The sequence below is a fragment of the Haematobia irritans genome, chromosome 5, assembly GCF_050003625.1.
Source record: "Haematobia irritans isolate KBUSLIRL chromosome 5, ASM5000362v1, whole genome shotgun sequence".
Lineage (NCBI taxonomy): Eukaryota > Metazoa > Arthropoda > Insecta > Diptera > Muscidae > Haematobia > Haematobia irritans.
This window is the reverse complement of record NC_134401.1, coordinates 66939216-66957228: the sequence shown is the minus strand read 5'-3', so window position 1 is coordinate 66957228 and position 18013 is coordinate 66939216. Positions and strand designations below refer to the sequence as shown.

The 18013-nt window shown below is 38.1% G+C and overlaps 2 protein-coding genes across 2 annotated transcripts; both read right to left on the bottom strand.

The window, feature by feature from the left end:
- Window positions 1–11113: 11113 nt before the first annotated feature.
- On the bottom strand, window positions 11114–15334 carry LOC142239769 (uncharacterized). Its single transcript, XM_075311542.1, has one exon. The coding sequence runs from the start codon at window positions 15332–15334 to the stop codon at window positions 11114–11116; it is 4221 nt and encodes a 1406-aa protein (XP_075167657.1).
- A 1605-nt stretch (window positions 15335–16939) lies between these two features.
- Window positions 16940–18013, bottom strand: LOC142239768 (uncharacterized). The gene has a single exon (XM_075311541.1). The coding sequence runs from the start codon at window positions 18011–18013 to the stop codon at window positions 16940–16942; it is 1074 nt and encodes a 357-aa protein (XP_075167656.1).

The following is an 18013-nucleotide window of genomic DNA, read 5'->3' as shown; positions in this document are numbered from 1 at the left end:
ATAGTTTAGTTAGTGAGGAATTTGTGAATAGTATAGGTACAACTGAATTACTAGAGACAAATAATTATGGATGTTCCAAACGGAATAACAAGAGAATATTTAGAGCTAGGGAACGTTTTAAGGCTAGGAAAAGACTTAGGCGCGAGATTGCGGCGACGACACTGTATGAGAGAGAAGATACACGATTGTATTTAAAAATAAAGATTGGTGAAGAGGTGATTGAGGGGTTGCTAGATAGTGGCGCAACTGTGACTTGCCTGGGCAGAGGATGTTTGGAGTTGGTTGAGCGAGCCCAAATCCCTATTTACAACTTCTCAGCTACCGTAGGCACGGCAGATGAAACCCCTCATCGTGTGGTTGGCCGCATTCGAGCGGCTGTCAAGTTAGGGAAAATTGAAAGTGTGGTAACTTTCTTTTTGGTTCCAACCTTGAATAAGGCACTATATCTCGGGGTTGATTTCACGAAGAAATACAACTTACTAGCCGGTGTTGAGTGCTTATCGCTCGAGGAAGAGCCGGGTGAGGTTTCAATGGACCCATCGCAACACCAGTTAAGCAGCGAGGAGAAGAAAAGTTTGGAGGAGGTCATAGCTAATTTTCCGTCGTTTGAAATTAGGGGACTGGGCAAAACATCATTAGAAACACACGCCATTGACACGGCAGATGCTGTACCAGTTAAGCAGCGTCATTATCCTGCTCATATTTGATTCTGATTTCAAAACACATTTGCATCTTTTGAACCAAGTGGCAAAAGCTTTGAATGCGGCGGGGCTGACCATTAATGTGACCAAATCCAAGTTTTGCTTCAAGGAGTTGCGCTATCTGGGATACATAGTTGGTGGGGGGACAATGAAACCTGACCCTGACAAAATCTCGGCGATAACGAGTGTGTGAGTACCCAAAAAGTGTTAAACAAGTTAGACGTTTTATGGGCATGACAGGGTGGTACAGGCGGTTCATTGCGGATTACGCGTCAATAGCGGCACCGATATTTGCGACCTTGAAGAAGGGGCGGGGGTTTGAGTTTGGGAATGAAGCTAGGTTGGCGTTCGAACGGTTAAAGGAAGCTCTAACTAATAGTCCACTTTTGAGGCACCCTGATTTTGAGAAAAGATTTTTTATTCAATGCGATGCATCAGATGTAGGAATTGGCGGTGTTTTATTTCAAAGAGACGAGCGGGAGGAGAACATCCTATCGCATATGTTTCTCAGAAGTTGACCCCAGCACAAAAGAACTACTCCGTAACTGAAAGGGAGTGCCTGGCCGTTGTGATGTCGATTAAAAAGTTTCGCCCTTATATTGAACTTCATTATTCGGATGGCGAATAAAGAACTGAGTGGTCATTTGGTCGAAATAGAACATCGCCGGGGTAGCCAAAACATTGTTCCTGATGCTCTTTCCCGGTATAATCTGGACGAGTTGGAGTTAGCATCCTTTAACTTAGTAGACCTGGATGCACCAGAATTTAAGGGGGAGGAATATCAGGAGAAAATAAGGACTGTGGAGGAAAATCAGCAGAATTTGCCAGATCTTCGAGTGATAGATGGGTTTCTCTATAAGCGGACGATCCCAGTGACAGTGGATTTACCATGTGAAGATTCAGTGTGGAAGTTGTGGGTACCACAATCTCTCACTGAGTCCGCTATAGAGAAAGTCCATAATGCCAAGACGGCTGTCCACGGTGGTTTTCATAAAACCTTGGGTAGGCTGAAGGAATATTTTTACTGGCCCAATATGAGTACACAAGTTAGACTTTTTGTTCAAAAGTGTCATGTGTGTAAGGAGACAAAACCTAACAACCAACGAATGCGACAGCCAATGGAGGCAAAAGTGAAAATAGATCGTCCGTTCCAGAAAATCTATATAGATTTTCTAGGTTCTTATGTCCGTTCTAGAACTGGTAATAGTTTTATTTTCATCGTTCTGGATCATGTGAGCAGATATGTATTATTGAAGCCAATGAGCAAAGCCAGCTCTTGGAATGTAATTACATTTCTAGAGGCTGAGGTGTTCCACAAGTTTGGTGTTCTAGAGACCATTTTGTCCGATAATGGGAAACAATTTACAGGGAAGGATTTCAGGGCTCACCCCAGGCAAATGCTTCCGAACGAGTAAATCAGTCAATATTGGCTGCAATAAGGGCATATCTTAAGGAGGATCAGAGAGATTGGGACCAAAATCTGTCCGCTATTGAGTGTGCGCTACGATCGTCTGTACACTCCTCGATTGGCATGACTCCCTTCTTTGCCTTGTTTGGCACTAATATGGTTACTCACGGTAGGGTTTATAGGCTGGCTAGGAAATTGGATTCCATGAGGGACCCTGAGTTTAGTGCTTTGCCCAAGGCAAGCCATTTGGAACTGCTGAGGAAAGAGATTGGCAAGCGACTAGAAAAAAGTTACCGCGAGCCCGTAGATATAACGTTCGCGCGAGAAAAATAAAATTTATTCCGGGGCAGGAAGTTTTCCGTCGAAATCATCAACTGAGTGACTTCAGCAAGAATATAAACGCCAAGATGAATAAAAAATATTTAAAATGCAGAATCGTGAAATCGGTTGGAAATTGTTTATATGAAATCGAAGATCTAAAAGGAAAATCTTTGGGCGTTTATCACGCGAAGGATCTTAAACAATGACCTTTTCTGTCCGAAATGTGTAATAGAAGGGAATAATAGAAAAGTAGTAATTCAGTGACTTACCTCAGTAGCATTTTTTTCATATCGGTGTCCAAGGTCGTTAGTTATAAGGTTTAAAACAGGGACCTGTAGAATAGGAAACATGAAGGAATTAGTTAAATTAATTTTAGTTGAATACTGATTGACTCTTGCCTGATGTCGTTAAATATGATATTCCTCGATTAAGGAGAAGGCCTGGAGTGAATGTAGTATAAGTATAGATCCATTGAGCTAGGAAAAAGCAAGGATGTAAGGCTGTTGCATAGGTATATAAATGTAACGAGATAAACAGGAAATGAAATTTCGGTAGATTGGTATATACGATCGTAATATGGTTGGATACGAACATTAAAATATGTGTGAACAGGAGTTGGGTTTGGCGAGAATAATAGAGTAATGTTTTCGGTTTATATATATGAAATAGAGTCGGCATGTAAAAGTTTAGTTATGAGGTGGGAAATGGTACCTACCGTGAACTTACCTGTTTTCCGGGATAGGTGTGATGGTTGTTGGCATAAATGGCCTCTACATTCGCGAGTGCGGGACTGTTCCACGGTTTCATCAGAGGATGTGATGCACACACAAGTTGTGACTAAGATATGTAACTTCACTCGGTTATCGAAGTCGATCGAACCACGGTCGAGCACACTTGTACACCTCACGATGGGGATCCGTCCTTCTATCTCTATGGCATTAAGGGACATATGGAACGCATGATCTCGGGTGGTGAGCAACCAAAGGTTGAACGAAGTCATAGATGATACCACAAAGTGTACCAACTACTGAACAGAAATTAGTCATTTCTTTGTGTGTGCATTTCACCTCTGTTGTGACCACGTACTTAGTCTATGCACTCAAGCGATAGGGCTTCCAGGATGGTTTTCTGCTGTTATTAATTTCTGAGAATAGAAAAGAAGCTTGCAAAAAGGTTTTATTAAAAGAGATTAGGAATTTAAACGCCTAGTTAAAGGATAGATAGCATTTAAATTAAAATCAAAATCAAATCGAAATTTGAAGTACGAAAAATAGAATGTAATTAAATTAAAATAAAATGAACAAATTTAATCTGAAATATGAAAGAAGTATTAAAGGACAAATAGGGTAAAGTAAAATAAACGAAAGTTGAAAAAAGGTTTTCAACACGAATAGTGATGGAATTTATCTCAAATACGGATCAAGTTACAATTTTCAGCACAATAAAGGTGAATCGAATTTATGTCAAACCCAATACAGTAGAGATTCAAATCAATTTTTGTATTTTTAAAAGCAGAAATTAGATTCCATTCAACTCTATGTCTAACCTGACTCAACTCAAAATTATATCGAGTTCAATCAGGATCAAAATAAGGTAAAATCGAATTTAATTTGGATGCAAAGCGTTTGGAGCCAAAACGAGGCAAATCAAGACGTAACGAAAACACCATACATAGTGTCAAGTCGAATTTACATAACATTCAAAGCATTTTCAAGTAGAAACTGTAAGGGAAGGACTTTAATGGACTTATATTAAATTACTTCGAATTAAATCAAAAGCTAAGATAAAAACTGAAGCTAAATTGCTGTTGAATTTGAATAAAATTAGAATAAAAATTTGAGTTAAAAACATTGGCTTGATTTATGATAAAGTTAATTAGTAGAGGGGAATGAAGTAAATTAGGCTTGAACTTATATAAACGAAATTTAAACTAGGATTAAAATTAAATTAAAACAAAATTGAAACTAAAATTAAAATTAATTCGATACACTTGAACTCAGGAGACATTAAATTAAATAATTTTAAACAAAGATTAAATCCAATTTGAGTAGATTTAATTACAAGCGAATAAATGGGATGCTTTCAGCACAACCGAAATTCAGATCATTTGCGATCAATGTCGGCACGAGTTCGAATCATAATAAGGCTATAATAGTAGGAGAGAATTAAACAGGACTAAATTCTAAAATGGTGTAAACCACATTCAAACAAACTTCAAGTAATTTGCCTATCCAAATAAAAATTAAAACTCAGACCAAAAGCTTAGGCACAGACGAGTCAAGCTGGACTCAAGTCTAAGTGAAACCGAAACAAGTCGAAATAGAATCAATCAGATAAAAATTCAAATCGAACTGAGTAAAGTCAATTTGAATTGAAATACGACTCATTTGAAATCACAGCATTTTCACTCTAGTTTAAGTGATAGTTCAGTAGAGATAAATTACATTTTTAGTAACTTGGGAACAAGCCAAACTCATTTAAAGTGAAAATACAATCATTCATTTAAAAGTTGGAAAAAAATTCAGTTGGATTCAGTTCAAAAATAGAATTGAGTCAACTTGGATCAATTTCAACTCGAAATTATATCAAATTGCAAACTGAGTAAATTTGACATAAAATCCAAGTTGATTTGAAAATGAAATCAAGTCGAAGTCAAGAGTTTTCAATTTGAGGCAAGGTTAGGTTAGGTTAAAGTGGCAGCCCGATTACGATTCAGGCTCACTTAGACTATTCAGTCCATTGTGATACCACATTAACTAAAAGTACTTATTACATATGGGCACTTCTAGTTTTAACCGCTGAACCTTCTCGATTATTTTTCTTCGCTGAACCAACCAGATTGTTCCAAAAACATTAGCAGACTGCTTAAATTAACGTTTTCCAGATCAGCCAGTAATCTGAAGCTATATGCTCCTAAAAGTTGCTTGCGCTTTACACAAAATGCAGGACACTCACACAAGAGGTGTTTAATTGATTCTTTTTCCTCCGCATCATGACAGCTCATAAAGGGTGATTCTTTTGAGGTTAGGATTTTCATGCATTAGTATTTGACAGATCACGTGGGATTTCAGACATGGTGTCAAAGAGAAAGATGCTCAGTATGCTTTGACATTTCATCATGAATAGACTTACTAACGAGCCACAACGTCGAATTTTCAGTGAATGGGCCCTAGAAAAGTTGGCAGAAAATCCGCTTTTTTATCGACAAATTTTGTTCAGCGATGAGGCTCATTTCTGGTTGAATGGCTACGTAAATAAGCAAAATTGCCGCATTTGGAGTGAAGAGCAACCAGAAGCCGTTCAAGAACTGCCCATGCATCCCGAAAAATGCACTGTTTGGTGTGGTTTGTACGCTGGTGGAATCATTGGACCGTATTTTTTCAAAGATGCTATTGGACGCAACGTTACGGTGAATGGCGATCGCTATCGTTCGATGATAACAAACTTTTTGTTGCCAAAAATGGAAGAACTGAACTTGGTTGACATGTGGTTTCAACAAGATGGCGCTACATGCCACACAGCTCGCGATTCTATGGCCATTTTGAGGGAAAACTTCGGAGAACAATTCATCTCAAGAAATGGACCGGTAAGTTGGCCACCAAGATCATGCGATTTGACGCCTTTAGACTATTTTTTGTGGGGCTACGTCAAGTCTAAAGTCTACAGAAATAAGCCAGCAACTATTCCAGCTTTGGAAGACAACATTTCCGAAGAAATTCGGGCTATTCCGGCCGAAATGCTCGAAAAAGTTGCCCAAAATTGGACTTTCCGAATGGACCACCTAAGACATAGCCGCGGTCAACATTTAAATGAAATTATCTTCAAAAAGTAAATGTCATGGACGAATCTAACGTTTCAAATAAAGAACCGATGAGATTTTGCAAATTTTATGCGTTTTTTTAAAAAAAAAGTTATCAAGCTCTTAACAAATCACCCAATACAATAGTCATTATACTTCGCGCCAATAGTTTTTCCAAAATCGCCTATCAGGCAGCGACCCGTTATAGCAGATATCAGGAGTGATATCTGACGTCTCGAGAACATTAGCATATCAAGTGTGCGGTTTAAGTTGAAATGGGGCCATATTTGCTTGGTGTCGTTACAACCCTTGCAATTCTCCCATCGAACATTTGCCATCATAACAGCCTTCTCACGCAGTATGAGCTTGCAGGTAACTAGGGGCATACCAACAAATTCTAGTTCCCCTGGAATATGTAAGGTAGTCCCTAGCCTTGTCAACTCATCCGCTTCGCAGTTCCCCGGTATGTTCCTATGGCCAGGCACCCATATTAGGTGAATATTGTACTGCTCAGCCATCTCATTGAGAGATTTGCGGCAGTCGATGGCCGTTTTCGAGTTGAGGAACACAGAGTCCAAGAATTTTTTTGCAGGTTGACTGTCTGAGTATATATTAATGCCAATATTTGTTGGAACATTACTTCTCAGCCAATTCGCCACCTCTCTTATTGCTAATATTTCAGCCTGAAAAACACTACAGTGATTAGGTAATCTTTTCGCTATTCGAAGTTCCAGATCATTAGAATATACTCCGAACCCCACTTGTCCATCCAATTTGGAGCCATCAGTGTAGAAATCTATATATTCTTTATTCCCCGGGGTCTGTATGCACCACGACTCACTGTTGGGGATTAGAGTCTCAAACTTTTTGTCGAAAAGTGTAAACCACTACGTTAGGCACATATGGCATTATTTTGAGGACCGTACTATGACCGTAACTTTTTCCGACCACAGCGATAGCTCGCGCAACCGCACAGCCGTTGTTGCAGCTGACTGTTTGGCCAAAATGTCTAAAGGCAATAGATGCAGCATGACATTAAGGGAATTTGTTCCTGTCTTGCTGAATGCGCCTGAAATACACAAACACGCCATACGCTGAACTTTATCTAAACAAGTCGGTTTCTGAAGTGCCTGCCACCAGACTACAACACCATATAGCATTATAGGTCTAACCACTGCCGTGCATAGCCAATGCAAAATTTTTGGTTTTAGTCCCCACTTTTTTCCTATTGCCTTTTTGCACGAGTACAAAGCTACAGTTACTTTTCTCGCCCTTTCTTCAATATTAAGCTTAAAGTTCAGCTTCCTGTCCAAAATAACGCCAAGGTATTTTGCACACTCACCAAAGGGAATTTCAATACCCCTAAGGAAATAGGCCTAACCGTGGGAGTTTTGCGATCTTTGCAGTACATGACTAATTCTGTCTTTGCAGGATTTACCCCAAGTCCATTGTCTTTCGCCCATTTCTCAGTCATCCGGAGGGTCCTCTGAATAATATCTCTGATTGTGGATGGGAATTTTCCCCTGACTGCCAGAGCCACATCATCTGCGTTTGCCACCACTTGTATCCTTTCATTTTCTAGAGTAACCAAAGGTTATTTATAGCAACATTCCAAAGAAGAGGTGATAGAACTCCTCCTTGAGGAGTGCTTCTGTTCATATACCTTTGTATGTTTGCTTGTCCTAGTGTGGCTGAAATACGTCTCTTCATTAGCAGTTCGTCTAACAGCCTGAGTATACATGGATCAACATTCAGAGTTGTCAGTCCATTTAATATCGAGCTCGGATGGACATTATTGAACGCCCCTTCGATGTCTAGAAACGCCACGATTGTGTATTCTGAACGATTGTGTATACATGAACAGCTTTCAATAAAGCTGACTAGTTCATGTAGTGCGGTCTCAGTAGACCTGCCCTTCGAGTATGCATGTTGTCGTTTCGAGAACAAACTTGAATCGACGCTAGTTCTAAGATAAATATCTATCATCCTCTCCAGAGTCTTAAGTAGGAATGAGGATAAGCTGATTGGTCGGAAATTCTTCGCCCTCGAGTGAGAGGCTTTTCCCCCTTTAGGTATGAAAACGACTTTTGTTTCCCTCCACTTTCCTGGGATATATGATAAGTTGATACATCCTTTATATATCGCCGACAACCAGGGGATAATTTTGTCAGTTACTGCTTGTAACTCCGCCGGAGTAATTCCATCAGGTCCGGGGGATTTGAATGGTCCAAAGCTATTTAGCGCCCATCTTATTCTAGTTTCCGATACAATTTCCTCGACGGGAAACGACCGCTGAGCAACTGTGGCACCGCCAGTACATGGTTCAACCGTCTTATTTCCAGGAAAATGTGTGTCCAATAGTACCTCCATCGTCTCCTCACTGGAAGTTGTCCAATTGGCCTCCGATGTTTCAATGAAACCTGGAGCGGAGTTGGAGGATGCTAGAACCTTCCGTTGTCTGAAAGCCTCGGACGTATTCTCAATACTGCTGCAGTAATCATTCCAAGAGTTTTGCTGAGCCTTCCTCAGTTCTCGCTTGTATCCTCTCAGATTCTTCTTGTAAGTGTCCCAGTCCTCAGGGGCTTTGTGGACTTTGCCTTGTTAAAGAGCTTCCTGCAGGATTTCCTTATATTACTTAATTCCGTAGACCACCATGGTGGTCGATTTTTTCCCACTTGGCTTCCCTCTAGGGCATGCAGCTTTCAGTGAGATGTTGAAGGCCTTAGTAATCCGCTCCACTGCGTGTTCGATATCTTGCACATTTCTCATATTTGTCTCTTTTATTTCCGGTATCAAATTTGAAACTGATGTAGCGATGATCTGATAAGCTGTGTTCACTTAAAACCTGCCACTCAGATATCATTTCATTCAGTTCTTGCGAGGCCAAGGTGATGTCCAAAACATATTGCCTGTTTTTAGTGGCAAAGGTTGAGGCATCTCCCTTGTTGCAAAATACCAGATTAGTACGCAAAATAAACTCTATTAGCGACTCTCCCCTTGCATTAGTATCACTACTTCCTCATATACTATGATGTGCATTCGCATCGCATCCCATAATGAGTTTCGTCTTTGATTTCAGTGACTCCTCCACTAAGGTCTTAACGGCACATGGAGGCATCTCCCTGTCATGTCCCATGTAGACCGAAGATACCCAATATTTGCATTTGGCTATTTCTAAACTGGCAACGACAGTGTCTGTATTGCACATTGAAGGAAGCAGAAACAAGTTGAGCTCGTTTTTAGCAATTAAGGTGGGTATTAAGTTCGAGTTTAGCCGCTAAAATTGTCATTTTTTTCACGATTACTTTTCTTTAATAATCCATTTTAATGAATACAAACTTTGTGAAAATTTGCGTTGGGATATTCCCCGTCAAGTTATAATGAAGTCTGCAACAAATATGTATAATTTTATTACTTTTTTTACTGATTTAGTTTTCACTATAGTGAAAATTAGCGGCTAAACTCGAACTTAATACTCACCTTTATACAGGCTCGATTTACATCATTACCAGTATACTGCAATAGTTTGAACCCCGGAGTACTTAATTCACATATTTTGTCTAGCTGGTCTAGCCGGTATGTCTTTCTTCTCGACTAACTCTAGAGCAGTTCCTTCCCAAACTTCACCAATTAGTATCAGAGCAGCTTTAAAACATTCTATAGGCCTCTGGTCCTCAAATGCAACTAGCTTAAATCGTCGTTGATACCAACCAGCCTCTTGGTGTCGAAGATCTGGACCGGGAAACTTTTCCAGCACCTGTGAGTAGACGACAGACAGACCATTCTCAATTTCCCCCATTTTTGCTTTGGAACCATACCGTCCAATGCTCCATTATTAATGATAGCCATCACAAGGCGGTCTTTAGCAACTGAGGCAAACGATCTTTGATCCCTTTTGGAGGATGGCAGCTCATCCGGTGATCGTTCCCTTTTTCCAGTCTCAAGAATTCCTTAAGCCCATTTTAAGGAATCGCTTTGTTTAGCCGACAGCGTGCTTAGGTCGACTGATGCTAACTTCTTTAGGATAAACAAAGCATTTCTGCGTTCCTTGAATCTCTTTCGTGAGGGATTTCCTCCTTTTGATGTCGTTACCTTAGAAAAAGTACGACTTGTCAAAGTGTCGCCTCCTTTGAGGCAAATACAAGCTGAATTCAAAGATAACGCTAGCAAAATTCACGTGAAATTCACACAAGAGAAATTAGAGTAAATTCAATATTTAAGTGATAAGGCTAATGATTTGAGGAAGATTATCATAAGGATCAAGAGCTTGTTGAAAGAAAAGGGATAAAAAGAAAGTTAATGGATAGATTATTTTTTAAACACGAAAGTAAAATTAATTTTAACGTGAGATATAGTAATCTAAATCAAAATTAGGATAATTTCTAATGTATAGCTACAGAAGTTAAGGGCAATGTAAAGTATAATGATGAGGGAAAACCTGGAATGGTAGTGAAATTAGATTTACCAACGGAAATATAATTTTTCATGATTGCCGGGAAATCTGTGGAATATTTGATGTTCTTTAGCGGTTCGAAGTAAGGCGATGCGTTGTTTTTTTTTTTTTTTTGACTCATGTAGACTGGTATTATGATTATTGTTTACGGCACCCAAACATGTTTATGGCGGACATATATACATATGTATATAGTGTGTCACGTTTGTATTATTCCTTGTTTGGTACAGTTTAATCGTTCTTTCACAATGTTTCACACGTAATTTTCAGTTTAGCATAATTGTTTTAATTTTAGCCTTTTGGTTTTAGTCACTTGGCGCAATTAATTCAAATAAACTAATATTTTTTTGTTCAATGGTATAGTGATGAATAAAGAAAATAGTAAAACAGGTATTTGTCGGCAACATTCTCCCCCTCGTTAAAACATCGTTTTAACCAATTGGAGCAGAGCGCTTAACATCCAGTTTCGCTAATTTGGCAACGGGTCGATGTATAATGCCACCTTCTGTTACTACTTCCGCACTTCGGATATTTCCATCTTTTGATTTATATACTGTCTGGACTATCCCTTTCGGCCAACTATTTCGTGGTAGATTGGCATCAACTACTATAACCACATCATTTATTTCAAGAGGTTTACATTTTTCAAACCACTTTGTCCGTCTAGTTATAGTAGGAAGATATTCGTTTACCCATTTTTTCCAAAACATGTCGGCAAAATACTGCATTTTTCTCCAGTTCTTACGAAGTAATGAGTCATCGTGTGAAAATTTGCCCAAGGGCTTACACCCATCCGACGAACCCAAAAGGAAATGGTTGGGAGTTAAAGCTTCATCACTTGATTGTTCTAAATCGACGTAGGTTAGAGGCCTTGAATTTATAACTCGCTCACATTCCAATAATCCATTGTATAATGTTTCGTCTTTAAAGACAAAATGCGGCAAAATCTGATGAAGGACCTTTTTGACAGATTTTATCAAACGCTCCCAACTCCCCCCCATGTGTGGCGATGCTGGGGGATTAAAATGCCACGATGTTGAAGAAGTTGTAAATTTATCAGCGATATTTTCGTGATCTACGTGTTTTAATGCATTTCGCAACTCTTTCTCCGCTCCTTTTAAATTAGTTCCATTATCGCAATAAATTTCAATTGGTATGCCCCTACGAGCTGTGAAGTTCTGTATTACCATTATACAACTATCCGTTGTCATAGTATGAGCTACTTCAATATGTATCGCTCTTATTGTAAGGCATGTAAATATCACTCCCCACCGTTTCTCTTGGTGTCTACCGACTTTAACGTAGAAGGGTCCAAAATAGTCAACTCCGACAAACGAGAATGGTCGAGTAAATGCCGAAAGACGGGCTCTTGGTAGCGAGGACATTCCAGGTACAACAGGCAGGGCATTTTGATTTTTGCAATGCTGACACTCTCTCCGTACCTTTTTCAATTCTACCCGTAGCCTTGGAATATAAAAACGTTGTCGTAGCTCGTTCAAGCAGGTTTCATGATGAATGTGATGATATTTGGTGTGGAAATGTTTTATTATTAGCTGAGTACAGTAGTTACTCCTTGGTAATATGACAGGTCGTTTAGCATTTTCCGATGCAATAGGAGCTAAATCGATTCTTCCACCCAATCGAATTACCAAATTTTCATCCAAGAACGGCGAACATTTATACAGTACACTTGACTTAGGTATTTTTCCACATTGTTGTAAGATTGCATATTCTTCACTGAAATTTTCACGTTGAATTGACTGGTAAATATTATTTTCGGCCATGTAGTGCAATTTTGATAGCTCAGGGAGAATGTATTCAATGTTTCTTGATTTAAGCATCTTCATTTTTAACTTGTGTATGAATTTGAGCACATATACCACTGTTAAAGTGAGTCTTTTCCAAGTAGAAAATCTTTCAAATTCAATTATTTTATTATCTGCGACATTTATATGCATCAAATTGATGTGGGGTCGAAGTTCTTCCGAAGTATTCTTAAATTTATGTAATTTCGTAGGCCAACTGAGTTCATCCATATATAGAAAAGGTGGACCTCTAAACCAACGATGTTTCATGTCAAATTTGTAATTATTGCTCCATTTTGTTTCATCATCTGCAACATTATTTTTCGTAGGTATATATCTCCATTCAAACGGTTTAGAGTTTTCCAGTACTTCTCCAATACGGTGCATGACAAATTGTTTGTATTTTTTTGGATCTGCATTAAGCCAACTTAATACTGTGAGTGAGTCAGACCAGAAACAACGCATTTCGAGTTTCATGTTCGGCACATCACAGATAGAATTTGCGAGACGAACTCCCAACACTGCTGCCATTAGCTCCAAGCGTGGAATAGATAATGGCTGTTTAGGAGCAACTTTTACCTTCGCACTTACCAAGGAAACGGTAACTTTGTTTTGAGTTATCACACGATAATATGCCACCGCTGCATAAGCTTGCTCACTGGCATCCACGAAAACGTGTAACTGAACTGAACTTTGTGGCGTTATTGAGTGCCAACGAGGGATCTTGACATTTTCAATATCTGGAAGTGATTCGAGCCAACGTCTCCACTTGTTATATACCACATCGTTTACCTCATCCGTCCACCCATCAGTAGTTCTCCATACCTCCTGCAGCAATATTTTCAAAAAAACTACGTACGCTGAAAGGAACCCTAATGGATCAAATATGGACATTAATGTTCTTAACATATCCCTTTTGGTGGGTCGTTTAATCCCAGTTAGAATTGCTTGATTGACTCGGTTCATTTGCAAATTATATGTAAAACAATCATCCGATGTGGACCACCACATACCTAACACTTTTTCTATAGTCATTTCAATCATACTATTGGCGATTGGTACATCATGATTTTTTTCTTCTAATTCACCTAGATTTTCTAGAACAAACTTAGAGTTTGACTTCCAGTTTCTTATGAAAAAACCACCTTCTCCATGTATAAATGATACTTCCTTTGCCAGAGATATTGCTTCACTTTCGTTACTTGCACTATCCAATAGGTCGTCGACGTAGTTGTGGTTCAAAATAGAATCAACGGCTCTTGGGAAATGGACTCTGAAATCCATAGCATTCGTATTCTTAACATATTGGGCAGAACTTGGAGAACATGCCGCTCCGAAAGTCATAACTTGCATAACATATATATCAGGGTTCCTGTTTTCAGCATTTCGCCATAAAAATCTTTGAGCGCCTTGATCCTCTTTACGAATTAGAACCTGATGAAACATTTCTTTTATGTCTCCTGAAATTGCAATTTTTCCAATTCGAAAGCCATGCAGAACAGTTAATAAAGGAGTCACCAAATCAGGTCCTTTAAGTAACATAGAATTCAAAGAAGTATTGTTTACTTTTGCTGCTGCATCCCATACTAATCGAATTTTCCCTGGTTTATTCGGGTTAGTTACCGTAAATATTGGAAGGTACCATGTAACGCCTTCTAGAACCTCGGTTTTACCTACTTTCCGAGCGTACCCTTTTTTCACCAAATCATCTATCTGTTGAGTAATAATTTGTATATGTTCAAGACTTGCCTTTTTTTCGAGACACTGAAGTCGTTTCATTGCCATTGAAAAACTATCAGGAACAACAGGTATATTTTCTTTCCAAAGCAAGCCGGTTTCAAATTTACGACCTACAAGATGAGTGGTTTTTTCTAAAATTTGTATAGCACGCTTTTCTTCTTCGGAAACCAGTTCATATTTACAGCCGACATTTTCCAAAGACATGTATTCGGAAACCACTCTTTGTAATTTCTCAATTTCATCATCACAATGACAATATTCTTTATTGTGGAAACCAACTGTTTTTTCCATGCTTACCTCATTACCACCGTGAATAACCCATCCCAACCTTGTCTTTGTTACGCTTGGTTCATTTCTGTTTCCTTCAATCGTCTTCAAAGAGTTGCAAACATAGCTATTATTTAGGCCGATCAAGATTTTCGGAGACGCATTGCTATAAGTAGTTATAGGTATATTTCTTAAATAAGGGTAAGATTCCAGAACCTGTTTTAGTACATTCTGCATTGGTAAGGAGAGATTTTTAACGGTCCTTACATTAGACAGTTCATATTTTTTAGACATTTCTTTGCATCCCGATATGAAGACATCGACTTGTAGAGAATCTTCCTCTACACGGCTTGTTTCTGAAGTCCATTTTAAACATAAATTTTTGGCTTCGCCCTCTAAACCCAGTTGATCGCAAATATCTCTTTGTAGCAATGTTGCGTTGGAACCGTCATCTAAAAAGGCAAAAATCTTCACGGACGTGTCTTTATTGTGCAATATAACAGGTACAATTTTAAAGTAAGTCTTGTTTTCGATTGTTGAATTTGAATGGGTTGTAACCGTAGGAAAAGAAATGCACTTGTGAAGTAATTTATGATGCCTGGCATTACAGCCTTCATATGGACATTTATTATCCGAGCAACGATAGTATCCATGCTTATGAAGACACAATCGACATAATTTAAGTTGGTGTACCTTATCCCATCGGTCAGATAATTTCATCTCTAAAAATGTGGTACACTTTTCGATCGTATGATTCTTGCCACAGATAATGCATGGGGTCTCATCGCACTTTGTGGGTTCTTTTTCGTGAATATGTATATTACTGCCAGCTTTGTTCATTGTTTGCATTGGATTTACTTTAGCAACTGCCTCAGCGATATCGAACAACCATTTCGAAAACTTAGATATATCGGCATTATCATGCGAGATATAAAGAGCTCAATTCAGTTTTATTTGCGAAGGCAACTTACCTACTAATTCTTGTAGTAACATGGGATTGTTTTTATGACTTTCTAGCCCAGATGCTTCAAGAGTGGAACAAATATTTCGCACTGATATAGCGTAATTAATGAGACTATCTAAATTATCTGATTTTGGTGCACATTCCATACGAAGTTTTTGAAGAAGTGTATTCATTATTATTTCAGGGCGACCAAATAAAAGTTTCAATGTACGAATTACTTCAGGTACATTTTGCGGTAACATAATATGGGAACTTACTGCCTCAAGAGCTTTTCCCTTCAAAGATTTCTGCAACCGCAAGAGGTTCTCCGAATTTGAATATCCACATAGCTTCGTACTTTCCACAAAGGCACTGTAAAATAATGGCCATTCTTCCGGTTTCCCACTAAAAGTAGGGAGATCAGTCGACAATGCTTTACGCGCAGCAATGTGACCATTTGTCAGTGTGTAAAGCTCTCGTTGATCGCTTTCCAATGGTTTCGACCAGTTGTCTACCTTTGTTATTTTTTCACTATCCACAGAGAAGTTTTCAATTTTTTCGAGCCACTGCTTCGTACGAGAAATTGCATGGCTACGGACACTTCCACCATCGATTTCAGACTTAGCCAGTATTTCATATTTTCTATTCAAAAAACGGGTCTCCAAAGCTTTTTCCTCCTCAAGGCGCTGTAATTCTAGATTTATAATGCGTTGTTTTGACGATACTGCTGAACGAATTGATTCTGGCTTTGCAGGTATCTTTAAACATTTGGCACATTCCCAATCGTGATTTTCAATGGAAGCGGTTACTCCAACACATTTGAAGTGGTACCATTTATCACATTTGTCACATTGCACCATGTCTTCGTTGTCTTCCGCTTCACACTTCTCACATGAACACAATTTGTTTCCATCCTTCATCCCAACTAGAGATTGTCTTGAGTTTTCTGGCTTTTTATCGATACTGAGTTCGCCATGATTTTCAGTTGACGTTATCTCTTTACTAGTCTCAACCGGAGGCGTACGAAACATTTCAATGTTATTAATTTTGAAGAATGTTGGAAATAAAAGTAACTATTCTTGAGAGTAAATCTTCAAATTTATTTATTTTGTAAAATTAACTTCAAAATTAATAGTTTTCTCAATCTGATATTTTTTCCAACTGACGTTAAACTCAATAATTCAAATAAACTAATATTTTTTTTGATTTATTATTTTGGTCCGTTTTTTTAGATTTAGAATTTTACCATATGTTTAAGCTATCAGACCTAAGGTTATTTTCCGCAAATAAAAAGACTTTATTGCATTTTTCCCAACGTTTCGACAATTGTTTGTTGTCTTCTTCAGGGGAATTCGTCTATTAAATAAAAACACGTTATAATTTTGTACATTTACAAACACCATAAACATATCCACTTACAATATTGTTTTAACTTAAGTTACATTGAATTACAGTATACACGAAACATATAAAACAACATAAAACATAAATTAAAACTAATATCACAGCCGGGGTTTCAGGATTGCAACACTGTAAGCAGCACTTATGTTGTCAGTATCTTCTTTTAAGTTCATTGTTCGTCTTATATTTTGTTGTATTCTTAAGCTTTCAATTGTCATTCGTTTTTTCTCTCTTTTCTCTTTGTCAAGTATTCTGTAGTTTTCAAAATCAGCTGTGTGTCCAGTGTTCTTTATGTGTTGTGATAATGCTGTTCTTTCTTTTCGTTTTTCTATATCCGCTTTATGCTCTCCAATTCTTGTCTCCAGTGCTCTCTTCGTAGTTCCAATGTATATGCGATCACATTTCTCTTTATCACTACCTTTGCAGCTGATTTCGTATACCACGTCATGTTGTTGCTCTTTTTGTATTGGTGTCTTTACTTTTGTGAAAACGGCGCTTAATGTATTGTGTGGCTTGAAAGCAAAACATATGTTTTTTGTTGATACTGTTTCTCTCAAGTTCGCGTTGTCAATTAATCCAGGGATGTATTTTACACCGTGAAAAATCCGTTCATTGTTATCATTTTGGTCATTGTTGTTCTTTATTGTAAAATCATATGTATCTTTGCTTATTTTTCTTTTGGTTTCCTTTATTAAATGTACAATAATTGACCTTGGAAAACTGTTATTAGTTAATATCTTATGGATTTCCCCTATATTTTTGTTATGATAATTTTCGTCACTTAGGGTCAATATTCTATATATTAAGTTTTTAGCTGTGTTTAATATTTGGGATCTAGGTTGTGTGGCGTTATAATTCATAATTCTCCCGGTTGATATTTCTTTAGCGTACCAGTCGAATTTTATGTTCCCGTCTATGTTGTGTAATTTTGTGTCCAAATATGCAATTTTATTATCCTTTTCTTTTTCAATGGTGAACTGAATTTTCGGATGGTATTGGTTGAATGTATTTAATATAGTTTCAGCGTCGTCCTTATGTATTATTGCTAAAATATCATCTACATATTTTGTTATGTATTTGATATTTATGTCCTTAATTTGTAGATCTGCTAGTGCGTTGTCAAGTAAGTTGTCCAATACTATGTCTGCTATTATAGGTGATAAGGGATTTCCCAT